General features: G+C 34.6%; 2 protein-coding genes across 5 annotated transcripts in view; one reads left to right on the top strand and one right to left on the bottom strand.

The window, feature by feature from the left end:
• The window catches only part of LOC110455699 (acid sphingomyelinase-like phosphodiesterase 3b), a 20,387-nt gene extending 18,389 nt beyond the window's left edge, over nucleotides 1-1,998 (bottom strand). The window contains exon 1 of the mRNA XM_021505990.1: nucleotides 1,843-1,998. Within this exon, the coding sequence (XP_021361665.1) occupies nucleotides 1,843-1,927 (85 nt within the window). The 5' untranslated portion in view covers nucleotides 1,928-1,998. The remainder of the gene's footprint in view (nucleotides 1-1,842) is intronic.
• The window catches only part of LOC110455706 (phospholipid scramblase 1-like), a 22,223-nt gene extending 2,629 nt beyond the window's left edge, over nucleotides 1-19,594 (top strand). Inside the window, exons 1-7 of one of the 4 annotated variants that reach the window (XM_021506003.1) lie at nucleotides 6,701-6,769; nucleotides 9,390-9,619; nucleotides 11,631-11,714; nucleotides 14,205-14,406; nucleotides 14,854-14,965; nucleotides 15,866-15,971; nucleotides 18,304-19,594. In XM_021506003.1, the coding sequence (XP_021361678.1) occupies nucleotides 9,451-9,619; nucleotides 11,631-11,714; nucleotides 14,205-14,406; nucleotides 14,854-14,965; nucleotides 15,866-15,971; nucleotides 18,304-18,404 (774 nt within the window). In that variant the 5' untranslated portion in view covers nucleotides 6,701-6,769; nucleotides 9,390-9,450 and the 3' untranslated portion in view covers nucleotides 18,405-19,594. The other 3 variants (XM_021506031.1, XM_021506014.1, XM_021506023.1) reach the window with 3 other exon arrangements.
• The last annotated feature ends 57 nt before the right edge of the window (nucleotides 19,595-19,651 follow it).

Raw genomic sequence — 19,651 nt, 5'->3', positions numbered from 1 at the left:
ATGTATTTACAGATTGTATTTACTACATGCATTTACAGATTGTATTTACTACATTTATTTACAGATTGTATTTACTACATGCATTTACAGATTGTATTTACTACATGTATTTACAGATTGTATTAACTAGATGTATTTACAGATTGTATTTACAGAATGTATTAACTAGATGTATTTACAGATTGTATTTACTACATGTATTTACAGATTGTATTTACTACATGTATTTACAGATTGTAAATACTACATGTATTTAATACATGTATTTACAGATTGTATTTACTACATGCATTTACAGATTGTATTTACTACATGTATTTACAGATTGTATTTACTACATGTATTTACAGATTGTATTTACTACATGTATTTACAGATTGTATTTACTACATGTATTTACAAATTGTATTTACAGATTGTATTTACTAGATGTATTTACTACATGTATTTACTACATGTATTTACATATTGTATTTACTACATGTATTTACAACATGTATTTACAGATTGTATTTACAGAATGTATTAACTAGATGTATTTACAGATTGTATTAACTAGATGTATTTACAGATTGTATTTACTACATGTATTTACAGATTGTATTTACTACATGTATTTACAAATTGTATTTACAGATTGTATTTACTAGATGTATTTACTACATGTATTTACTACATGTATTTACATATTGTATTTACTACATGTATTTACATATTGTATTTACTACATGCATTTACAGATTGTATTTACTATATGTATTTACAGATTGTATTTACTACATGTATTTACTATATGTATTTAATACATGTTTTTACAGATTGTATTTACTACATGCATTTACAGATTGTATTTACTACATGCATTTACAGATTGTATTTACTACATGTATTTACAGATTGTATTTACTACATGTGTTTACAGATTGTATTTACTATGTACAAATTGTATTAAAGCTGCCTGTTGTAACTTGTCGGAATTTGTTTTGTACCACTTCCATATTACAAATACTGAAAATGTATTTAGCACAATGACAATAATGTCTAATGCAAGAAATAAAGATAAAATATTACATTACAAGTAAAAATAACTTAGTGTACACTTTCTTGTACAATTTACTGTACTGTAATGTTGAGGTAGTCACACCACTACTGTACTATATACAAGGTTCGAAAAGTGTTTTCCCTTTCCTGTTTAATTTATTTTATTGACCCTATATTTATACAATTTTAACTATGTCGATTGTTAGGGATTTAGAGCAATTTCTAATAATCGCAAATGATATTGCAAAATTTTATAAATATATTAGTTGGGCCAAAAGATAAGCTACCTATTATATAATAGAGGTTAAGGAAACCTTTTTCAACCACGGTCGTATATATTTTGGTGGAAAAAAAAGGAAAATTTAGTTTAAGTTATTTATTTCGTAACTGTACGTACGTTTTGCCAGTGTAATGCACATAAGAACTCTTAATAGTTGGAGATACGATTCAGATTTCTAAGACTAACTTAAGATTTTCAATATCTCAAGAGGATTTTTTATTTACATTTCATGGACGTCAATTCGAACTCGTTATGGGGTGTGGTTTTGTAGGACCATCGCGAATATGAAATGACAACGGTGTGTTATTCATTTGTAAGTAGCAAACGTGGCGAGGCTGGTTAAAAGAAAACATTTGTAGCCTTACAGTACACAGTAGGTGGTGTCGGTCTCAGGCAAAACCGTGTTAAATAAAACTCAAATCGTACTTCATAGTTAAGTTTGAGAAGATATACCTTGCAAGCTAGCGTGGCCGACACCCACTCAGCTAGCTGGGAGAGAGTTTACATTGTGTTATACATACCTTCGTCCGCCGTGCTAGCTGACCACGAGATCGCAAACAACAGACCAACACCGACATATCGAGTCCAGCTCATCGCTCCCATCATTCTACCTGGTGAATCGGAACCTTTGACGTAACGACGTGTACACGTGATACACTTAAGTTACTAACCTTATAACGTCATTACATTACAAGTGTGTGTTAAACCTATAGCATGAATCAAAGTACTGAAAGTACTGAAAGTACTGAAAGTACTGATGCACAATTATAAAATTCTTGAATAACTTAAAGATGGTTTTAAACTGTTAAAATCACATTCTATTTATGTAGTGGTCATTCATTGAAATCGCATTAAAGCCTTTCATTCGTGAATGCTCTTTGTCAAATATCATGAACCTAGACCTCTTCCTTTTTTGGGAGAGGTAGCTTAAAATTAAGTATTTTGACATGCTTGACCCTTGCGACCTTGAAAGTTGATCAATGTCAATCATTTTTCAAACTTGATAGCCAATCTCTTTAGCTTGTAGCATACCAAATGTCAATACTCTGGACTTTGTAGCACTTAAGAAGTTTTTCAAAGGTGTTACCTTGATATAGCACTTTCGAAGTTGACCCTTATCGAAAACCGAAAGTTGACCTTTGACACACACAAAAATACCGAGAAAAAATTGCACATGAGCGTCTTCCACATCATATAAGAATATGATAAAAATGCCTAAAACGAATTTCGAAACATTCTCGTTTGAAGAAATGTTTACTCTTTTAAACATTTGACCTCTATGGCCTTCGAAGTTTATCAAAGTCAACTATTTTTTTTAACCTGATAGCCAAACGTCTAAGCCTTAAACAGATCAATTAGCAAGACTATATGCCTCGTAGGACTTGAAAAGAAGTTTTTTAGGGGTTGTTACCCAAAATAGAACTTTTTAAATTTGACCCCTACTAAAAACCTGAAGTTGACCTCTGAGACAAAAACGCTTCATCAGAAAAAAAACCAAATGCACTTCCTCCACACCTAAAGTTTATGTCGAAATCAACAACGATTTTCTAGACCACCAACACGAGCTTTAACGCCCTTTTTCAGGAACGCATTACTTTTTCACACCGTGTAATGATTTATAACTAGTGAGAAAGAAACTGTTTAATTTTATATGGCATACTTAATTACCGGTCAAACCTTGGTGACTGTTACAAAATTTGAAATTCGACCCGATGTTTCAGGATGGAACACGAATTCAGACAATATATCGGTACATGTATAACCAACATCTCATTTACATCAGTTACAAACAAGTTTTCCAAGCTTATCTTAATCATTCTGTTTGTGCCGTGACGGAAGCCCACAGACGATTTAATTCTTAATGTGGAATCCGGAGAAAATCCACGTGATCGGGCAGGTGACAAGGATCGAATTCGGCCATCCTGGTGATCATGAACACGAGCGCGCTATCCGTTGCGACACCCGACCCACCATGTACGTTACATACAAGAACAAATATCCACTTTAGTTTTGATTGGGAGAAAATAGTGACAATGTTGCATAAGTTATATTATTAATACATGTTACCAATTATCTATGATACAAAACTTCTACAAAAGGGAAACCGGAGCAAGTCCGGCTAACATGTTCGTTCAAACGAATGACCTTCATCCGTATTCAAGCTCATAGGTGTTAAGTACATTGTATGTCAAAATTGAAACGACTTCTCATTTCTATAAAAATGGCTAGGATGATAATGTTTACCCAGAACCATGCTTGGATGAAAGGTTTGAACAGTTTGTTACAAAGAATGGCACTGAATCACATCCAATGTGATAGGGTTCAAATACATTAAAAAAGTCAAACGACTTCTTCTCGAATAACCAAAATGCAAAGGGTGGCGAAAGGTGACCAGTAGCATTCTCAGATGAAGAACTATCAAGTTTGTTCATATAAATGACCTTGACACACTTGCAATGTATACATTTTGCCTGTAGCTTAATTTTAAGTCAGTTTTTAAGGTAACAGTTGTGGGATTGATACCAGGTGAGCGATGCAGGCCCATTATGACTCTTGCTTAACACATCGACATGTGGTGTACTAATATTATTTAAGTATACCTGTGTTATTATTCACATCATGCTTTGATATATGAGGCGCAAGACACTTAGCTCTATAAGGAGGTTTGAAAGTTAACAATCTTTCACATTCTCAAATTTATCATACACATAACAATTCACTCTTGTCGTATCAATAGAAATGTTTAACTTAAAGTAGCTATAACTAAATTTAATGTAACAATTGTCGGATATTTTCATCTTAATGTGGTTGTAGTTTACAAAAAAATGAAATTGCCATCTATATGCTCTGATGCATAAAGAGCTTATTAACATACCTGGTCGTTTTCAGTCCATGCGACATAATGTTTTGTATTTCAATTCTATTACAAAAGAAGACATTTTGAGCTATAAACCGCCAATTTTATGCAATTCTTAAATCGACTTATCGAAATAAAAATTGCTTGTAAACTTTTTAGCGCCGTTTTACGCTATGGTAACGTGAAGTCGTCATTGCGTTCTCGATGCTATTTTGCCCAGATTGTTGTTAGGTTCCATCCTCCGGGAAACAACTTTAAAATTAACATATGTGTGTTCATCTGACGTCTCAGATTGCATCAGTTAATTCCGCGAATGGATGTATGTCACTCGGAGTAAATCTTTCGTGGTACTTATTCTATAATAAATGCACTCGTTCTAGTTGAAATCTTTTCTAAATCTTACAATACATTCTTGTCTAAAATTTTACATATTTGGCCACGTTATCATGCAAATTAATATAAGCGTGTATGTTTGTAGTATAAATACGTTTACGATAGAACATGTGTTAAACATATAATGTGTTGCTGTTGTTTATTGTTTGATAACCAAATTGACCGATTAACCGGTTACTCGATCGGAAACCCTAATAATAATGAATCTACTGCTGTGTCTCAAGAAGTCTTGCACACCTTAAGTCCTAATATAAATTAAACATAATGTTAACAATATTAATTAGATATAACAAAACGAGATGTCTTTAAAATTCCAACTGTTTCGGATGCAGTATAACGTGCGGGGGTCACCCATCCAACTACTGACCACGCTACCCGTTGCTGAAGTAGTGAGCGGGTCCCTGCATGTATTATACAGGATCACTGGAAAAGCTAGCTTATCAGTACTAGTAAAGGCAGTATTTCCCCTCCTATTCCTTAGCGGTTACACTATCCCCCCACCGAGTAGTCTCGTCCCGAGACTTGGCCTGGGTAATCACGTAGGTCTGGATCATCTCTGTGTATTAATGCACTTTCCCTAACCACAGGTAACTGGCCTTACATGACCACAGATCCCACCGCTAACATCAAATGTAACGTGCGGGTGGTCACCCATCCAACTACTAACCACGTCTGACGTTGCTGAACTAGTGAGCGAGTTCCCGGGTTATACCCCATCACTGGAAAAGCTAGCCCGCCAGTAAGGCAGTATTTCCCCTCATATTCCTTAGCTTTTACAACAGAACAACTTTTACAGTGAAAATATCTTCATGAGTCCTATATGGGACATCCTTACTTCTGGAGAATTTTCAATTTTGATTCGGACGTCTGCTCATTAAATCTTTCGTGGCGGCCATTTTTAAAAAGTCTTTTACATGAACATGCTTATTTCTTAAATTTCCCACTCAGTTCAAACGCTCAGATGCCTCCATAGAACGCGCCCATCAGGTTTACAGCTGATTTACAAGTAACCATACGAGTTTAGTCTGCAGAAAGGTTGCATATCATGTCGAGCTAATGTTTTTTTAGTTGATATCAGACAGAATTGTGCGGCTCAAACCTATATCAGACATGCCAAAGTGTAAGATCATTTACTATGATTTTTTTTTTAAATAGACCTGTACTTAATTTCTTACGTAAGGCTTTAAATTTGTCATGAAGTTAATCCCCTATTTCTTTGCCCATTCATATCCTTTGTGGTATGTATTTATCATTTGTTGGTGATAACAGCACCTTAACTTTTGTTACAAAAGCCGGTATCTGTATCGTCCCAGGCAGACCGGTATCAACATACCAGTATCACCGAGATTCTATTCTAAGTAAATGTAGATTCATTCCAATAAATCCTAGCAGGTATGTCGTATGTGCAGAAGCGCATTCGGGTCTCATTTATATTTCGATACTAACTCGGTATCTTGACACACTGGCTCGGCATTTGAGAGCCGACTCAAATTTGATGCATTTATGGGAACTTTTGATAAACTAGATCGAATAACATTTGATATAACTTACTCGAAAATTCGTGAAACAATTTGTTTTGCAAACTCGCTCCACTGTCATGAAATATAAATACTCTACGTTATAAAATATAACCTGGAATAATACTGCAAACTCAGAAAACTATTCTATCTCTCACTCGATCTGTTTGACAATTTGCATCGCTCCGCTCGGCAGGGAAATCATAATTGTCACAATCTCAGAAATAATTAAGTTCGATATATTTTGGGGTGCCAGAAAGTAGTATACATGAACAACCGACATGACAGTTCTAATTTATTAGTTCTAGATAAGTGCTAAAATTTGTCTTTTTCTGAGTTACAAATTTTGGGCAACACCCAAAATTAATTCCTAATGAATATATTACAATGACATTTTGGAGAAGTGAAATTTTAATCTAAAAGGATATAAATGTAAAACATTGCTGAAAGACTCAAATGTAAATTAGTTTTAGCACGGAATTAGATTGGTTTTAGCTAAATTATATTTTTAAGATTTTACCAAGATTCTTGGCATTTAGCCGTTACCGTCGGCACTCTGGGTAGAGATTGAGGCGCTCTGTCGGTTTCTCCGGAGCTCTACCGCGTTGTAATTAGTATCTCCATATCCCCGTTTGTTTATTTCCGGTTTTGTGTGTGGAATGAAAGCCGTTGTGATTTCTGGTAAGAATACCTAAACCAGGACATGTCTGTGAACGAAATGGAGTTGACGTTCAATTTAGTATTAATTTAAAAACAGAGAGATATTCGATAGCGTTCGGTAGGTCATCTTTCTACATATTTATGATTAACAAACTCAAAGGTAAATATTGCGAAACCACTTGATACCGAAAAGACTAGCATTCGGGATCCCTTGTTACACAAATCAGATTTGACAGGGCCGGATCGGAGCACTGAGCAAGTCCAGCTGCGCACCTAGTGGACGTTCAAAATTGAACCAAGTTCATAATCATACTGAATTAGATGCATATAGAACACAGAGGGTCAGTGCTGTACAAATGATTGACAGTGGCCGTGGCAGAGGAGGCTGGGTATTAATATTACATGTAACATGCGAATGCTAGTCTTTTCGGTATCAAGTGGTTTCGGGAGTATTAAGTCGTTTCGGGACTTACTCAAGTCGTTTCGGGACATATAGAAAATATAATCAAAATATAAATGAATGTTACAAGTTACATTTCTCTTTCCCGTTTCGTAAAAATCTGTGTAAACACAGCTTTCGTCGTAGCCTTTCAGCAATGTCGTCACGATTTATGTGTACACAAGAGTACGCATATGGCGGCTTCGACCTACCCGTGCTTGGGATTTAGTTTTGCCAATTAGCGCCACGCTTAGATTGCTTGAGGGGTTACCTGCCAACATTAATCTGATTGACAACATGTTGTTAATTTGATTAAACTAATCCCATTATTAATTAGAGAGGAACGAACACCAAGTACCGAACCGAACGCGCGGTCAATATCAACTAATCAATCAATTATTTTTACATAATTTTATTGGTTATTTAAGGTTCCTTGTTTGATACCTTTATAATATGTTTTCGTTTTACTCTTTTCCCTAATAATGTGGCCAACTTGATCAAGTTTCCCTTTTTACAGAATGCTAATTTGACAGTAAATTCTGCATATAAAAAGTATCAAATTTTACAATGTAGACTAGTAGGGTGTGTTTTTGTAACCCTCATTGTTGAAACTATGAAAACAGTGATCTCCTCACTGAGGTACTCGGAGCATCTCCAAACGTTTTTTTTTGTAAGTTAAAATTATGAAATCAAAGAGCTCCTTACTGTTTGTTTTGCTGAAGTTTTGAAAACTACTCAATTAAAAAGTAAACAAAACAAACATAAACACTTGTGCTAAACAAACAGTAGAAAATAATCGATATGTCCCGAAACGACTTTTGACACTCTCGAAACTACCCGGAAAAAGGTCCCGAAACGACTTCCGTCTTGTTACCGAAACGACTTGTTACCGAAACGACCTGACACCGGGATCCCTGGTGGAAGCACACTATTCTCTTTCCTGTTACAAATGGTGTCTGTGGCACTTCCTGTGGTGACAGGGAGTTAGAACCTGGGTTGTGGTGTTTCAGGGCGAACACATTTAAAAAGGGGGGGGGGGGTTTCATATAGTTCTAAAAATAAAAAATAAAAATACATGTTTTTAACCGATCTCTCTGATGCCTCTAAATAATGTTCAGTATATTGAACGTTTTAGAGTATCCTGTTGAAGTTGAAGTGTACATTATAAGGATTAAGGTCGCCTTCGAGCTAGAGGGAATTTCCCTTTAGCTCATGTAGTGGTAGAGCATCCGACTAACGTCACTGTTCCCAAATCGGGTCACTTTTAAGATAAATATCAATGTTCTTTATACCATACTTTCAGTTCCAAAAATGTAGGCCCTTGCACTGGCGTTACTGTACCCTGAAAGGGACACTTCCTGTTTTTTGGAAAATATTTGAGGATAAACGATCAATATCGACAGAAAATATGCATCTAGTTGAAATATTTTAGAGTCGACGAAGGTTTTGATTAAATTTCTTCTCTTAACTAGCATTAGTTTTGATAAAACAGACTTCGGAGAATGATATTCAAATAAATAGCGTGGCTCAGCATGTAAATCAGGAAAGTCTTGTTTTGGTAATTATTCTTACCTTTGTCCATGTAACAAAAATCAACAGCCAATAAAGCTTAATTAATACAGTTTAATCATCATGAAAAGTTTTATCAAATGAAAACTGTATACATAAAAGTACTTCTTTGCGTTGAATGACAGTTTCTTGGGCCATTTTCCCACAAGTGTCCCGTTTTGGGTAATGTCCTGATTTTGTACATCGAATCCTCGATATCCAGGTTACTAGTCGGAGGCTCTACCACTGAGCTAATATAAAGGGAAATTCCCTCTAGCTCGAAGCTAGAAGGCGACCTTAATCTAGCTATTTACAATTAAAATCTGCCACATTTGTCTGAACTAAACCCAAATGTTTTGGCTAATAACGGAATTAGATCATCCAAGTCTGTGGGCTAATGTACAGAGAAAAAATAAGACTTATTGCAAGGAGGTACAAAATTCTGGAATCCTGTAAATCGGCAAAATATCTTAGTCACAATGCCGTCCCGTTCTCAGATTTTGATGGAGTGCCTAGATCTATATTGGGACCTTCTTGTTGAGGTTTAGAAGCTCGCAATTGATCACTCTGTGGATGTTGTCCCTTGTGATATATATTACTGAATGTGTTTCTTTAATTCTCTTTTATAGATATCTAATCCTTGACTTTTTTCAGTTTTAAATAATTCTACACATGGAATATGAAGAGCTGAAAGTTGCCTACTCTGACAGTTACCATGGAAACAGTCACAGGACAACCTAATAATGCCAATCCACAAGGTAAAAAATCATTGCAAGGTCATGGGACAGATGTAACAGAGGTCAAGGACGATTTTCCACAGGGCCTGAAAGAGCTGGTCAAAGCCAAACAAGTCATAATTAAGCAATGCTTGGACGTAGCTGAAGGTAAGACAACAAATCTGGAATTTCTGACTGACACCTGATAGACAGATTTGACATGCGCAGTCCGATGTAAACAAGATTGCGATGACCAACAGCAGTCGAGTCACTGGTACACGCATACAATTGAAGTAAAAGAAGGATGTAATCACGTTTTCTCATTTATGTTGATTGGTTTAGTTTTTTGAGCATAAAATATGACAAAATGTTATTTGATAAGGTCTAAAAATGCTAAAAGGGATGAGAGTAACAGCTGTCGCACAACCGTATGGTTTGGGATGCATTCTTCTGGGAGAGACTTGGCACATTTCAAATCCTTCCTACAGAAAAAGTAAGCTGCTGGATACAGGAAAACAATGTTAAATCAACAGTAAATGTTGACATTGGGACGTCATAAATATGAAATATCACAGATTTTACAAACGAGGATTTTAGACCACTTTTTACAAATGGGGTATCGATTTGACTTTACATTTCTGTAGTATTTAATGTATTTATAGAACTTCAGGTCTAAGGACTTCAGTTTTCTTGTAACAGATTTTTCACTGCACCTTATAATCGTTCTGTGTATGAATGAAGTATAGGAAAAAAATACCAAAAAAAATACAACAAAAGATTTGTTTTGATAATATTTAGGAAATAGCTCTCAGGTCAAATAAATTATATGTGTTTCCTATTCTATTTTTATTTCGAATTGAGGTAGATTTATATAAGTCATATATTTTCAAAAGATCTTAAGCCTGTATTATGGAACAACAACAAAGATTTGCTGTGTAACTCTACCTCTGCCAGAAACTGTACATGTAGCTATATAACTAGGCATTGAAAACCTCTTTTCCAGTCTGACTAAAGCTTTGATAAATTATCTCTGTAAAAGGGAAAACAAGACCTGGTGCAACTTTTATAAAAAAAATGATAAAGATAAATTAAACAAAACATAAAATCAAAAAATCAACAAAAAATGTTCTGAGGGTGAAAATTTAACGGTGCCAGCCTAGGATTTGAACTCCCACCATTATGCTGTTTCACTTACCAAATGAACTACTTGGTCAATGTTTTATTACCTGACACATTTTAATGAATTAAAAAAAAATTGCAAACACTTTTTGAATGCACTTCAATGATTCTGAATGTATAGTTTCTCCATAGAATAGTGAATTTCAAAATTATGGCAATAACATGTTTCAGAAAGGCTGATTAATCCCATATAGACAGGTGAATACATTTGTAGGTACCACTGCAAACTAAATTAGTTTTGCCTTCTAACATTTATCACCAGTTGTATTGTATAGTTTGTGTCCCTCACTTGTAAGATGACACCAAAGTCATCCATGTAATCATTATTGTAGACTTATTTTCAAAATGGTTGATAAGTTTATCTGGTATTTGCTTTTATTCATGCTCACAACATCTAATTTACCTATAACAGCTGATGGGGCCACTCGAGGGCCATTCTAAAGAGTTGTCCCACTTAAATGTCTTAAACTTTACATTGTGGCATTCCATCCACTTTGTCAAACTTTTCTCACAATTAATAGGCAAAACAGTGATGATTAGGGAGATGCTACTGATAAAGTAGAATGCACACAGGCAAGAGAAAGAGGTAATGATAGCAAGTAGGGCAACACACTGCATAATGGGAAATTTTCGCTTCAGTTTAATTTCTGACTGTTTCGCCCTCTGAAATAAAGGCTAATTTATCATTATAGCTAACATTGGTCAACAACATAATTTACATAGAAATTACCTGTGATAGGCAAAATTAACAAAAGACGAATTTGGATTTCACACACCATTTTTCTCTACTTTTCCCCTAAAGAAAATGTCCCAGAATAAAACCACTCGCACTGTACATGTAGGGCCTAAAGGCTCCGCTCACCATTAGTCATCTCTTATGATCATGCAGTGGGATGTGAAAGGCCACTTTTTGTTAAATGTCTCCAAACCTGCAGATTAATTTCATAAATGGTAAACTTAATACTGTACAGCAGGCTAATGGGACTGTTTGTTTTTTCAGCCGTTCTCTGTTGGCAGCGACCCTGCCGATACAGTCTCTATAACACAGAGGATGATGAAGATCACTTTCTTTATGCACAGGAAGGTACATATACGGTATTTACTGTAGTTAGTGCTCAGGATGCTCATTCACCCCTGAAGACACATTTGAACTCTTCCAATTCGAAGGTTTGAATAGTTCATTATGAAATTTCAGGGGTGAATCAGTTAAATGGGGGCGCTTATTAGGATAATGAAATGTGAGATACATGAAGAATTGACAAGTTGTACAACTTCAACCATGTCTACAGTTTAACAGGAGGAATCATTTTTAATATAACATTCCAGTGTGGCTAGAGGTTTGGATATCAAATGTTTCATCCGCTTAACTCATTCCCCCCGAACTCACATTATGAACTATTCCAATCATTGAATTGGAAGAGTACAAATATATCTTCAGGGGTGAAAGAGTTAATAGGAAATTCCGTCATGATCACCAGATATATATATATATCTGTTTCAAACTGTAGGTGCTGTAAATCATTGACTGGGCCTTGTCAGGTCTGGCAGGGGGTAATTTCAATTTCTCTCCCAAAAGGGTGAGGGGCAGACAATACTGTACAATACAAATTCAGGATCTGCACATGTATCTTTTGTCAGAATAGGATACCAAAGGTTGAAAGTAACAAAGACATGCAGTAGTAACATGTCACAGAAAAAGTCATGCTATCAGCTAATTGACTTTTTATGTGAACTTTTGATTTTATATTTTTAAAGTTCAGTAATAAATGGGTTAAACACCTGATCTCTCTTGGCTAAGATAGGAGACATACTTGTGAAAGGTGGGAGAATACTTAAATCTACCCCTACTTTGAGGGTGTGACAGAAATTCTCTTTTACCCCAAATTGTGATACAGTAGGTTGGAGATTTCTCGGTCTCTCACTCCAGACAGAGAAGATTCTTTTATTCTCCAACCTTTGCACATATACAAGATAACCCTATACCATGTTGAACCCCCATCTGGCATAACTTTATTCTAAAGACCACCAGTTCGAGGGCAACATTTATTTGCTCTCAATCCGGCCAAGAAATTGCATCAAAATAAAAGTTTAAGTTTAAAATATTCCAGCTGACGTTCTGAAACCCGACGTCATTAAGATGTTGTAGGTGACGTCATTGAATTGACATTTTAGTCAGTGGTAAAATATCTACTGATAAATCAGTTGTTGCAAAAATAAATGAAGTTTATATTTATATTTAATCTGTAAATATGAAGGGTTTTTTGGCAGTTTCAGTTATTTTGACAATATTAACAACTGCAATTAACTAGAATCTTAAAATATTTTCAAAATTGTTAGTACCTCTAATTTGTGTACCTATGTGTTACATGGTGTAAAACATGTATACACAAAATGTACTTCAATACAATTTATGCACAAAATTTACTTCAATAAAGTGTTTATCCACCCAGTGTATGTATTTCAATTTCTTCAGCGAAATAATGCTTATTTGTTTATATCTTAATCTGTGTTCTTCCTACCAGTTATAGCGTAACAATACTATTACCCATGGATTTTGAGTTGCTACGCATCACCATTTTACCGTTACGCATCACCATTTTACCGTTACTCATCAACTGACAAGTTCTCACAAATCATGATAGGCCTAACCTCTTCTCCCCTTTCCAATTAGACTCACCCTCATTAATAATTAATGACTCAATATACTATGCTGAGGGAAGTCAGGCGGTCGGGTGGCCCATTAGATAACTCACTCACTTTTCACCAAGGAGACCGGGGTTTGATTCCCCAATCAGATGTGAAAAGGTATGGGGTCACTTGCCTATAACCACAGGGGTTTTCTCCAGGTATTCCGGTTTCCTTCCACACTAAGAACCCATGCGTGATAACATATAGGCCAATAAGATTGATTAATATAAGTTGAAGTAACTTGTTTCATAAATGTTGTAAAACAAATCAAGTTTATGTTTAGAAATGAACTAATTATATTGATTATGGGATTTTCTATATATATAATAGGATTCGGAAAGGGAAAACTGATTGATTTTCAATTATAATCAATCATCAGCCCATCACTGATATAAAAATATTACTTTTTCTCTGTGACATATATAAGTAGGTTAGATCGCTTGTAACTGGGTTAATTGACTCAAAATACAAAATGGCTCAAAGAGCCTGTTCTTTGTTTTGCAAAGACTTTTTTGACTAAATTTTAAATGTAACTTGACAAGTTGAATGTTAACCAAGTGTCATTCATATGTTTCTGTTGTTGTCTTTGCCAAGCAATGTTTATTTATTCTTTGGATTTAAAAAAAAACATTAGATGACCAGCATGGTGTCGATTTAATTAGCAGAAACATTTATACTTCCTGCCTAAAATAACTAAAGAGCATATTATAAGCAATACAGGCCCAATGGGCCTCATGTTTTCAATTTTACCAAAAGTTAATTCTCAACACACATATAACAGCATTGTTAATGTGGTTTTTTTTTGGTATTTAATAAAACAATTACAATTACAAAAAACAATTGTGTGTTATACTTACTATTTTATTTTTTATTTTTGTCTGAACAGTTTCAGCGTGCTATTTACGCCAATGCCTGGGAGCTATGCGAGGTTTCGTTATGAAGTTCAGTAATGCAGAGATGCAGGATGTGATGAGACTGCAGCGCCCCCTACGATGTCCGTGCGGAATATGCTGGTGGTGGTGTTGCTGTCATCAGGAGCTCGCCATTGAGAGCCCGCCAGGAAATCCCATCGGACGCATTGAAGAAAAGTAAGGGGGTGCAATCACCTTGAAAATTAATTGTATGAAATCGAAATTTAAATCTGCAGTCGTTCCGCTGTGGTTATTGTCACTGTTAATGCATGTGTGAGATCATTTGAGAAATTGATCCACTTGCTTTACAATCTCTGTATGTTGAACTTTGTTAATCTGGAGAACTTAGTTTGTAGCCTAGCTTTAAACCATCCTCGTACCACTGCCAGAAACTAATTTCACACTGGATTTTTTTTCCATCATGGCTATATGGCTATAGCTTTGATAAATCAATTCTGGGAAGAAAACCATACCTTGCCTGACTTTTATGAAAAATAACAGAGATGAAATAAAGTATAAACAACAACAGTAGCCTTAGTGTAAAATATACTTGCAAGGCAAGAATGAGAAAATTGTTCATGAACAAGTGAAACTGCTTAAGGCAAATGTATCTCCATTTTTCAGTCGTATGTTCTGCTGTCCAAGATACGAGATCATTGACGATAGTGACCGTGTTGTCTTCCATATAGAATTCTCCTGCTGCCTATGTAAACTTTGTGCTGACGTGTCTATACAGGTATGTGTGTGTGTACAGATTTGATAAATATAGAATTCTCCTGCTGCCTATGTAAACTTTGTACTGATGTGTCTATTCAGGTATGTGTGTCTATACAGGTATGTGTGTGTGTACAGATTTGATAAATATAGAATCTTAACTTAACACATTTGGCGAAATTTTACTTGAAGAATCATCATACCAATGCCAAACATCCTTAAGATGTGACATCATTTCATGCAGTGACATTACCAAATAAAGCCCCATGAAATAGTAAATCAATTACATCTGATATCTTTTAACCATTGAAGATTTGTTGAGACAGAGCAGATTGATGTGTTTTGAGTTTTTCTTTTTTCCAAAAAAAAAATTGGTTCTTCATGAAAATTTATTTTCACAGAAAATTATTGTTGATTTTTGATAACACTCCATAAAAAATATTCTTATAAAGTGGGGGTCAGAATATATAAAATTATATTTACTCAATAACAAGGTCCCCCAGGGGACTGCTAGGTGAGGCTATAAGTGGACCCAAGGAGCAAAACCTTCAGAAGATATCTCCTCAGAAACTTGAACTAACATTTCATAAAATGATGCCTATATGATGAGAATCAAAATCCTTAATTAATAAGGGGCTTACCCCCAGAAGGCCAAGGGGCAGAGCCATTAGGTTTCCCAATGAAGATCTGCTGCAACTGCCAAAACCAAATTAGATGATTAATATTGAACCTAAGGTGCCATATACCAGGTTATTCTGGGATTCAGATTTCATCTTTATTTTTTTTATTTTTCTCACTTTGTCCCCACATCTTCAGTTTCAACTATTTCTAGCTTCAAATATTTTCTTAAAATCACATGTTACAGTAAAAAGACATGTTTTTATGAACAATTGATTACCTGTATATCCTCATTCTGTTTTAGATATTTGGTGGTCGCCATAGTGATGAGCCTGTAGCTGAGATAACTAAAGCATGTCATGGCAACAGTAAAGACTGCTGTGGTACTGAGAACAACTTCATTTTACACTGTGAGTTTTCTGTTAGGCACCAAGAACAACTATATTTTACACTGTGAGTTTTCTATTAGACACCAAGAACAACTATATTTTACACTGTGAGTTATCTGTTAGACACCAAGAACAACTATATTTTACACTGTGAGTTTTCTATTAGGCACCAAGAACAACTTCATTTTACACTGAGTTTTATATTAGACACCAAGAACAACTATATTTTACACTGTGAGTTTTCTATTAGGCACCAAGAACAACTTCATTTTACACTGAGTTTTATATTAGACACNTTCTGTTAGACACCAAGTACAACTTCAATTTACAATGATTTTTCTATTAGACACCAAGAACAACTTCAATTTACATTGTGAGTTTTCTATTAGACACCAAGAACAACTTCAATTTACATTGTGAGTTTTCTATTAGACACCAAGAACAACTTCATTTTACACTGTGAGTTTTCTATTAGACACCAAGAACAACTTCATTTTACATTGTGAGTTTTCTATTAGACACCAAGAACAACTTCATTTTACATTGTGAGTTTTCTATTAGACACCAAGAACAACTTCATTTTACATTGTGAGTTTTCTATTAGGCACCAAGAACAACTTCATTTTACATTGTGAGTTTTCTATTAGGCACCAAGAACAACTTCATTTTACATTGTGAGTTTTCTATTAGGCACCAAGAACAACTTCAATTTACATTATGAGTTTTCTATTTATCACCAAGAACAACTTCTTTTTACATTGTGAGTTTTCTATTAGACACCAAAAACAACATCATTTTACATTGTGAGTTTTCTATTAGGCACCAAGAACAACTTCATTTTGCACTGTGAGTTTTCTATTAGACACCAAGAACAACTATATTTTACATTGTGAGTTTTCTATTAGGCACCAAGAACAACTTCATTTTACATTGTGAGTTTTCTATTAGACACCAAGAACAACTTCAATTTACATTATGAGTTTTCTATTAGGCACCAAGAACAACTTCATTTTGCACTGTGAGTTTTCTATTAGACACCAAGAACAACTTCATTGTACATAATTAGTTTTCTATTAGGACCCATACAGAGCAAGCTTCACTTACTTAACTCTGCATTATACCAAAATGTTCTGATAGTGTCTGAAAAACAGTGTACAAAGATTTAAAAAAAGAAAACATATTATCTGAAAAGTACAACATGTACATTGTAAGTCCTGGATTCAAACTCAGTACCTCCAAATGCNTATTTTTTTTGTACATTATTAGTTTTCTATTAGGACCCACACAGAGCAAGCTTTACTTACTTAACTCTACATTATACCAAAATGTTCTGATAATGTCTGAAAAACAGTGTACAAAGATTTTAAAAAAAATTTCATATTATCTGAAAAGTACACCATGTACATTGTAAGTCCTGGATTCAAACTCAGTACCTCCAAATGCTGGAGCTACAGGACCTGTAAGCCACCCGAACACCATCCTCAACACTCCAGGGGTTAATTACGCTCATCTAAGCTCTCAGCACCACTAGAATATGTCAAATTGAAGGCACAAAGTAAGCTATTCAATTGGTCTCAGGTAAGACAAATTACTGACCAATCACTAGGCTAATACCTGTTCATTGAAGTTAATAGAGGAGCAGCACGGCCAACCCGCTAGTCTTCTTGCCTGTTCCACAAGGTGGCGCCGCACACTGAGCCTTCATTTTTTTTTGTCATGGTATATTCAAGGGGTGCAGAGAGTGTAAGTGAGTGCTGCGATTGGTCGAAACTGTAGGACACATTCCTTTGGTATTACAAAATTGTGGACTTTATTGACTGCAATTTCTTATGTTAACTTTTGTTGTTTTTGCAATCAAATGAATTTGAAATTTCTATATTGTCATTAATTATATAATTGTGTTTGAAGCTATTATGAATTATGAATGTTATGTGATAAATAGAATTTGACATGAGTGTCTATGTAATATTGAATTTTATTAAACTCATTCAATAAATTCAATATGGCATTTACACTCATGTATATAAGACCCTCTATATATATCCTAAGGTACACAATCTCATTGGCATAAGTATTTTATAATGTTGGTGGCCATACTGACAGCCTGTGAAGATGCTTACATTTATAAACAAAAAGCTGTTCCCAGGAAAGTATATATGTTATTAAAGGCAGTCTGTATTGAAATATTGTTCAATCCAGGAAAAATCACGATTAAATTTTGATGAATTTATTTTGTTGCCTAATATCAAATTTGCCAATAACGCTAAAATCTGCTCCACATAAAAATTACCTACTTTGATGTTTTCTTTGATCAGCTAGTAACCATGTTTTGTCTTTTTTTGTTTATTTACAGATTTGACAGATCTTGATGTTCAGGATAAAATTCTCTTGCTAGGTGCTAGTTTTCTCATTGACTACAACTTTTTTGAACGCCAACAAAGATCCTGCTGCTGACAAATATCTCATCCCTACCACTGATAATAGGCTTTCCTAGATCAATCAAGGAACATACCAATTTCCTGCTAAAGGGAAGTTCTGATAACCTGAAAACATCACTTAAACAATCCAATGATCATCAATGCACGCAAATACTCTATTTTCATCTATATATTTTTCAAAGTTTATTTATAACCAGTCATAGTATTGCACAGATGTCATAAGGAATATTAATACGTTTGTACCTTTAAAAGAGATGTTGTGAGGGAAGATAAATCTGACAGATTTGTAATTAAGAAAAAGTAGCAATCTGTTTTTTCTAAGAAAGCTTTTTACTGGCTGTATGTACTGCTAAATGTTTAACTATTCAAGCATTCTGTGATAGATATGTCTTTACTATTTCATGAAAATGTATATGTATTTAATATTTTGGTTATTACTTTTTAACATTTAGGTTGTGTATTGATGCAATTGGTATTTTTTTAACTCAAATTCATTGTATTCATTGTATTCAAACTATATGAAAATGGGAAGTTTGTTAACAATATATACAATTTTATTTCGTTATTATTATTGTTTGCTGTGCATGACCAATGATTTCTCTTCATATTAAGTGAGTAACCTTTACCTTGGCTAATTGACCTTCAACTTTGGTGATTGACCTTCACTTTGAGGTTGATAACTTTACAATAGGTAGCTGAGCTATCCATTAATGGTGGGTTTTGACCTTTTAAATTGTTGTTTATTTGGTTTAATTGTTTGCATCACAGAATTTTAACCATTCATGGTTTACCATCACCACAGGTGTCTGACCTTCAATCTGATTGATATACAGATTCATTTTGATGGTTGATCTTTATCTTGAAAGATTGAGTTTGACACTTCATGATTGATAATCATATTTAGTGATTGACTGTCATATTTGGTGATTGACATTCACATTCGGTGATTGACTTTCCCATTCGGTGAATGACTTTCACATTCGGTGATTGACTTTCACATTCAGTGATTGACATTCACATTCAGTGATTGACATTCACATTCGGTGATTGACATTCACATTCAGTGATTGACCGTCACATTTGGTGATTGACATTCACATTCAGTGATTGACCTTCACATTCAGTATTTGACCTTCACTTTCATTGATTCAATTTCACGTTTGGTGACAGACCTTCATGTTTGGTACTTGTGTACTAGTTACATATATCTCANCTTTACATTCGGTGATTGACTTTCACATTCAGTGATTGACTTTCACATTC

This window comes from Mizuhopecten yessoensis, unplaced genomic scaffold (genome assembly GCF_002113885.1).
Source record: "Mizuhopecten yessoensis strain PY_sf001 unplaced genomic scaffold, ASM211388v2 scaffold941, whole genome shotgun sequence".
NCBI lineage: Eukaryota > Metazoa > Mollusca > Bivalvia > Pectinida > Pectinidae > Mizuhopecten > Mizuhopecten yessoensis.
Note: the sequence above shows the minus strand (reverse complement) of the source record. Positions and strands in the feature narration are given on the sequence as shown.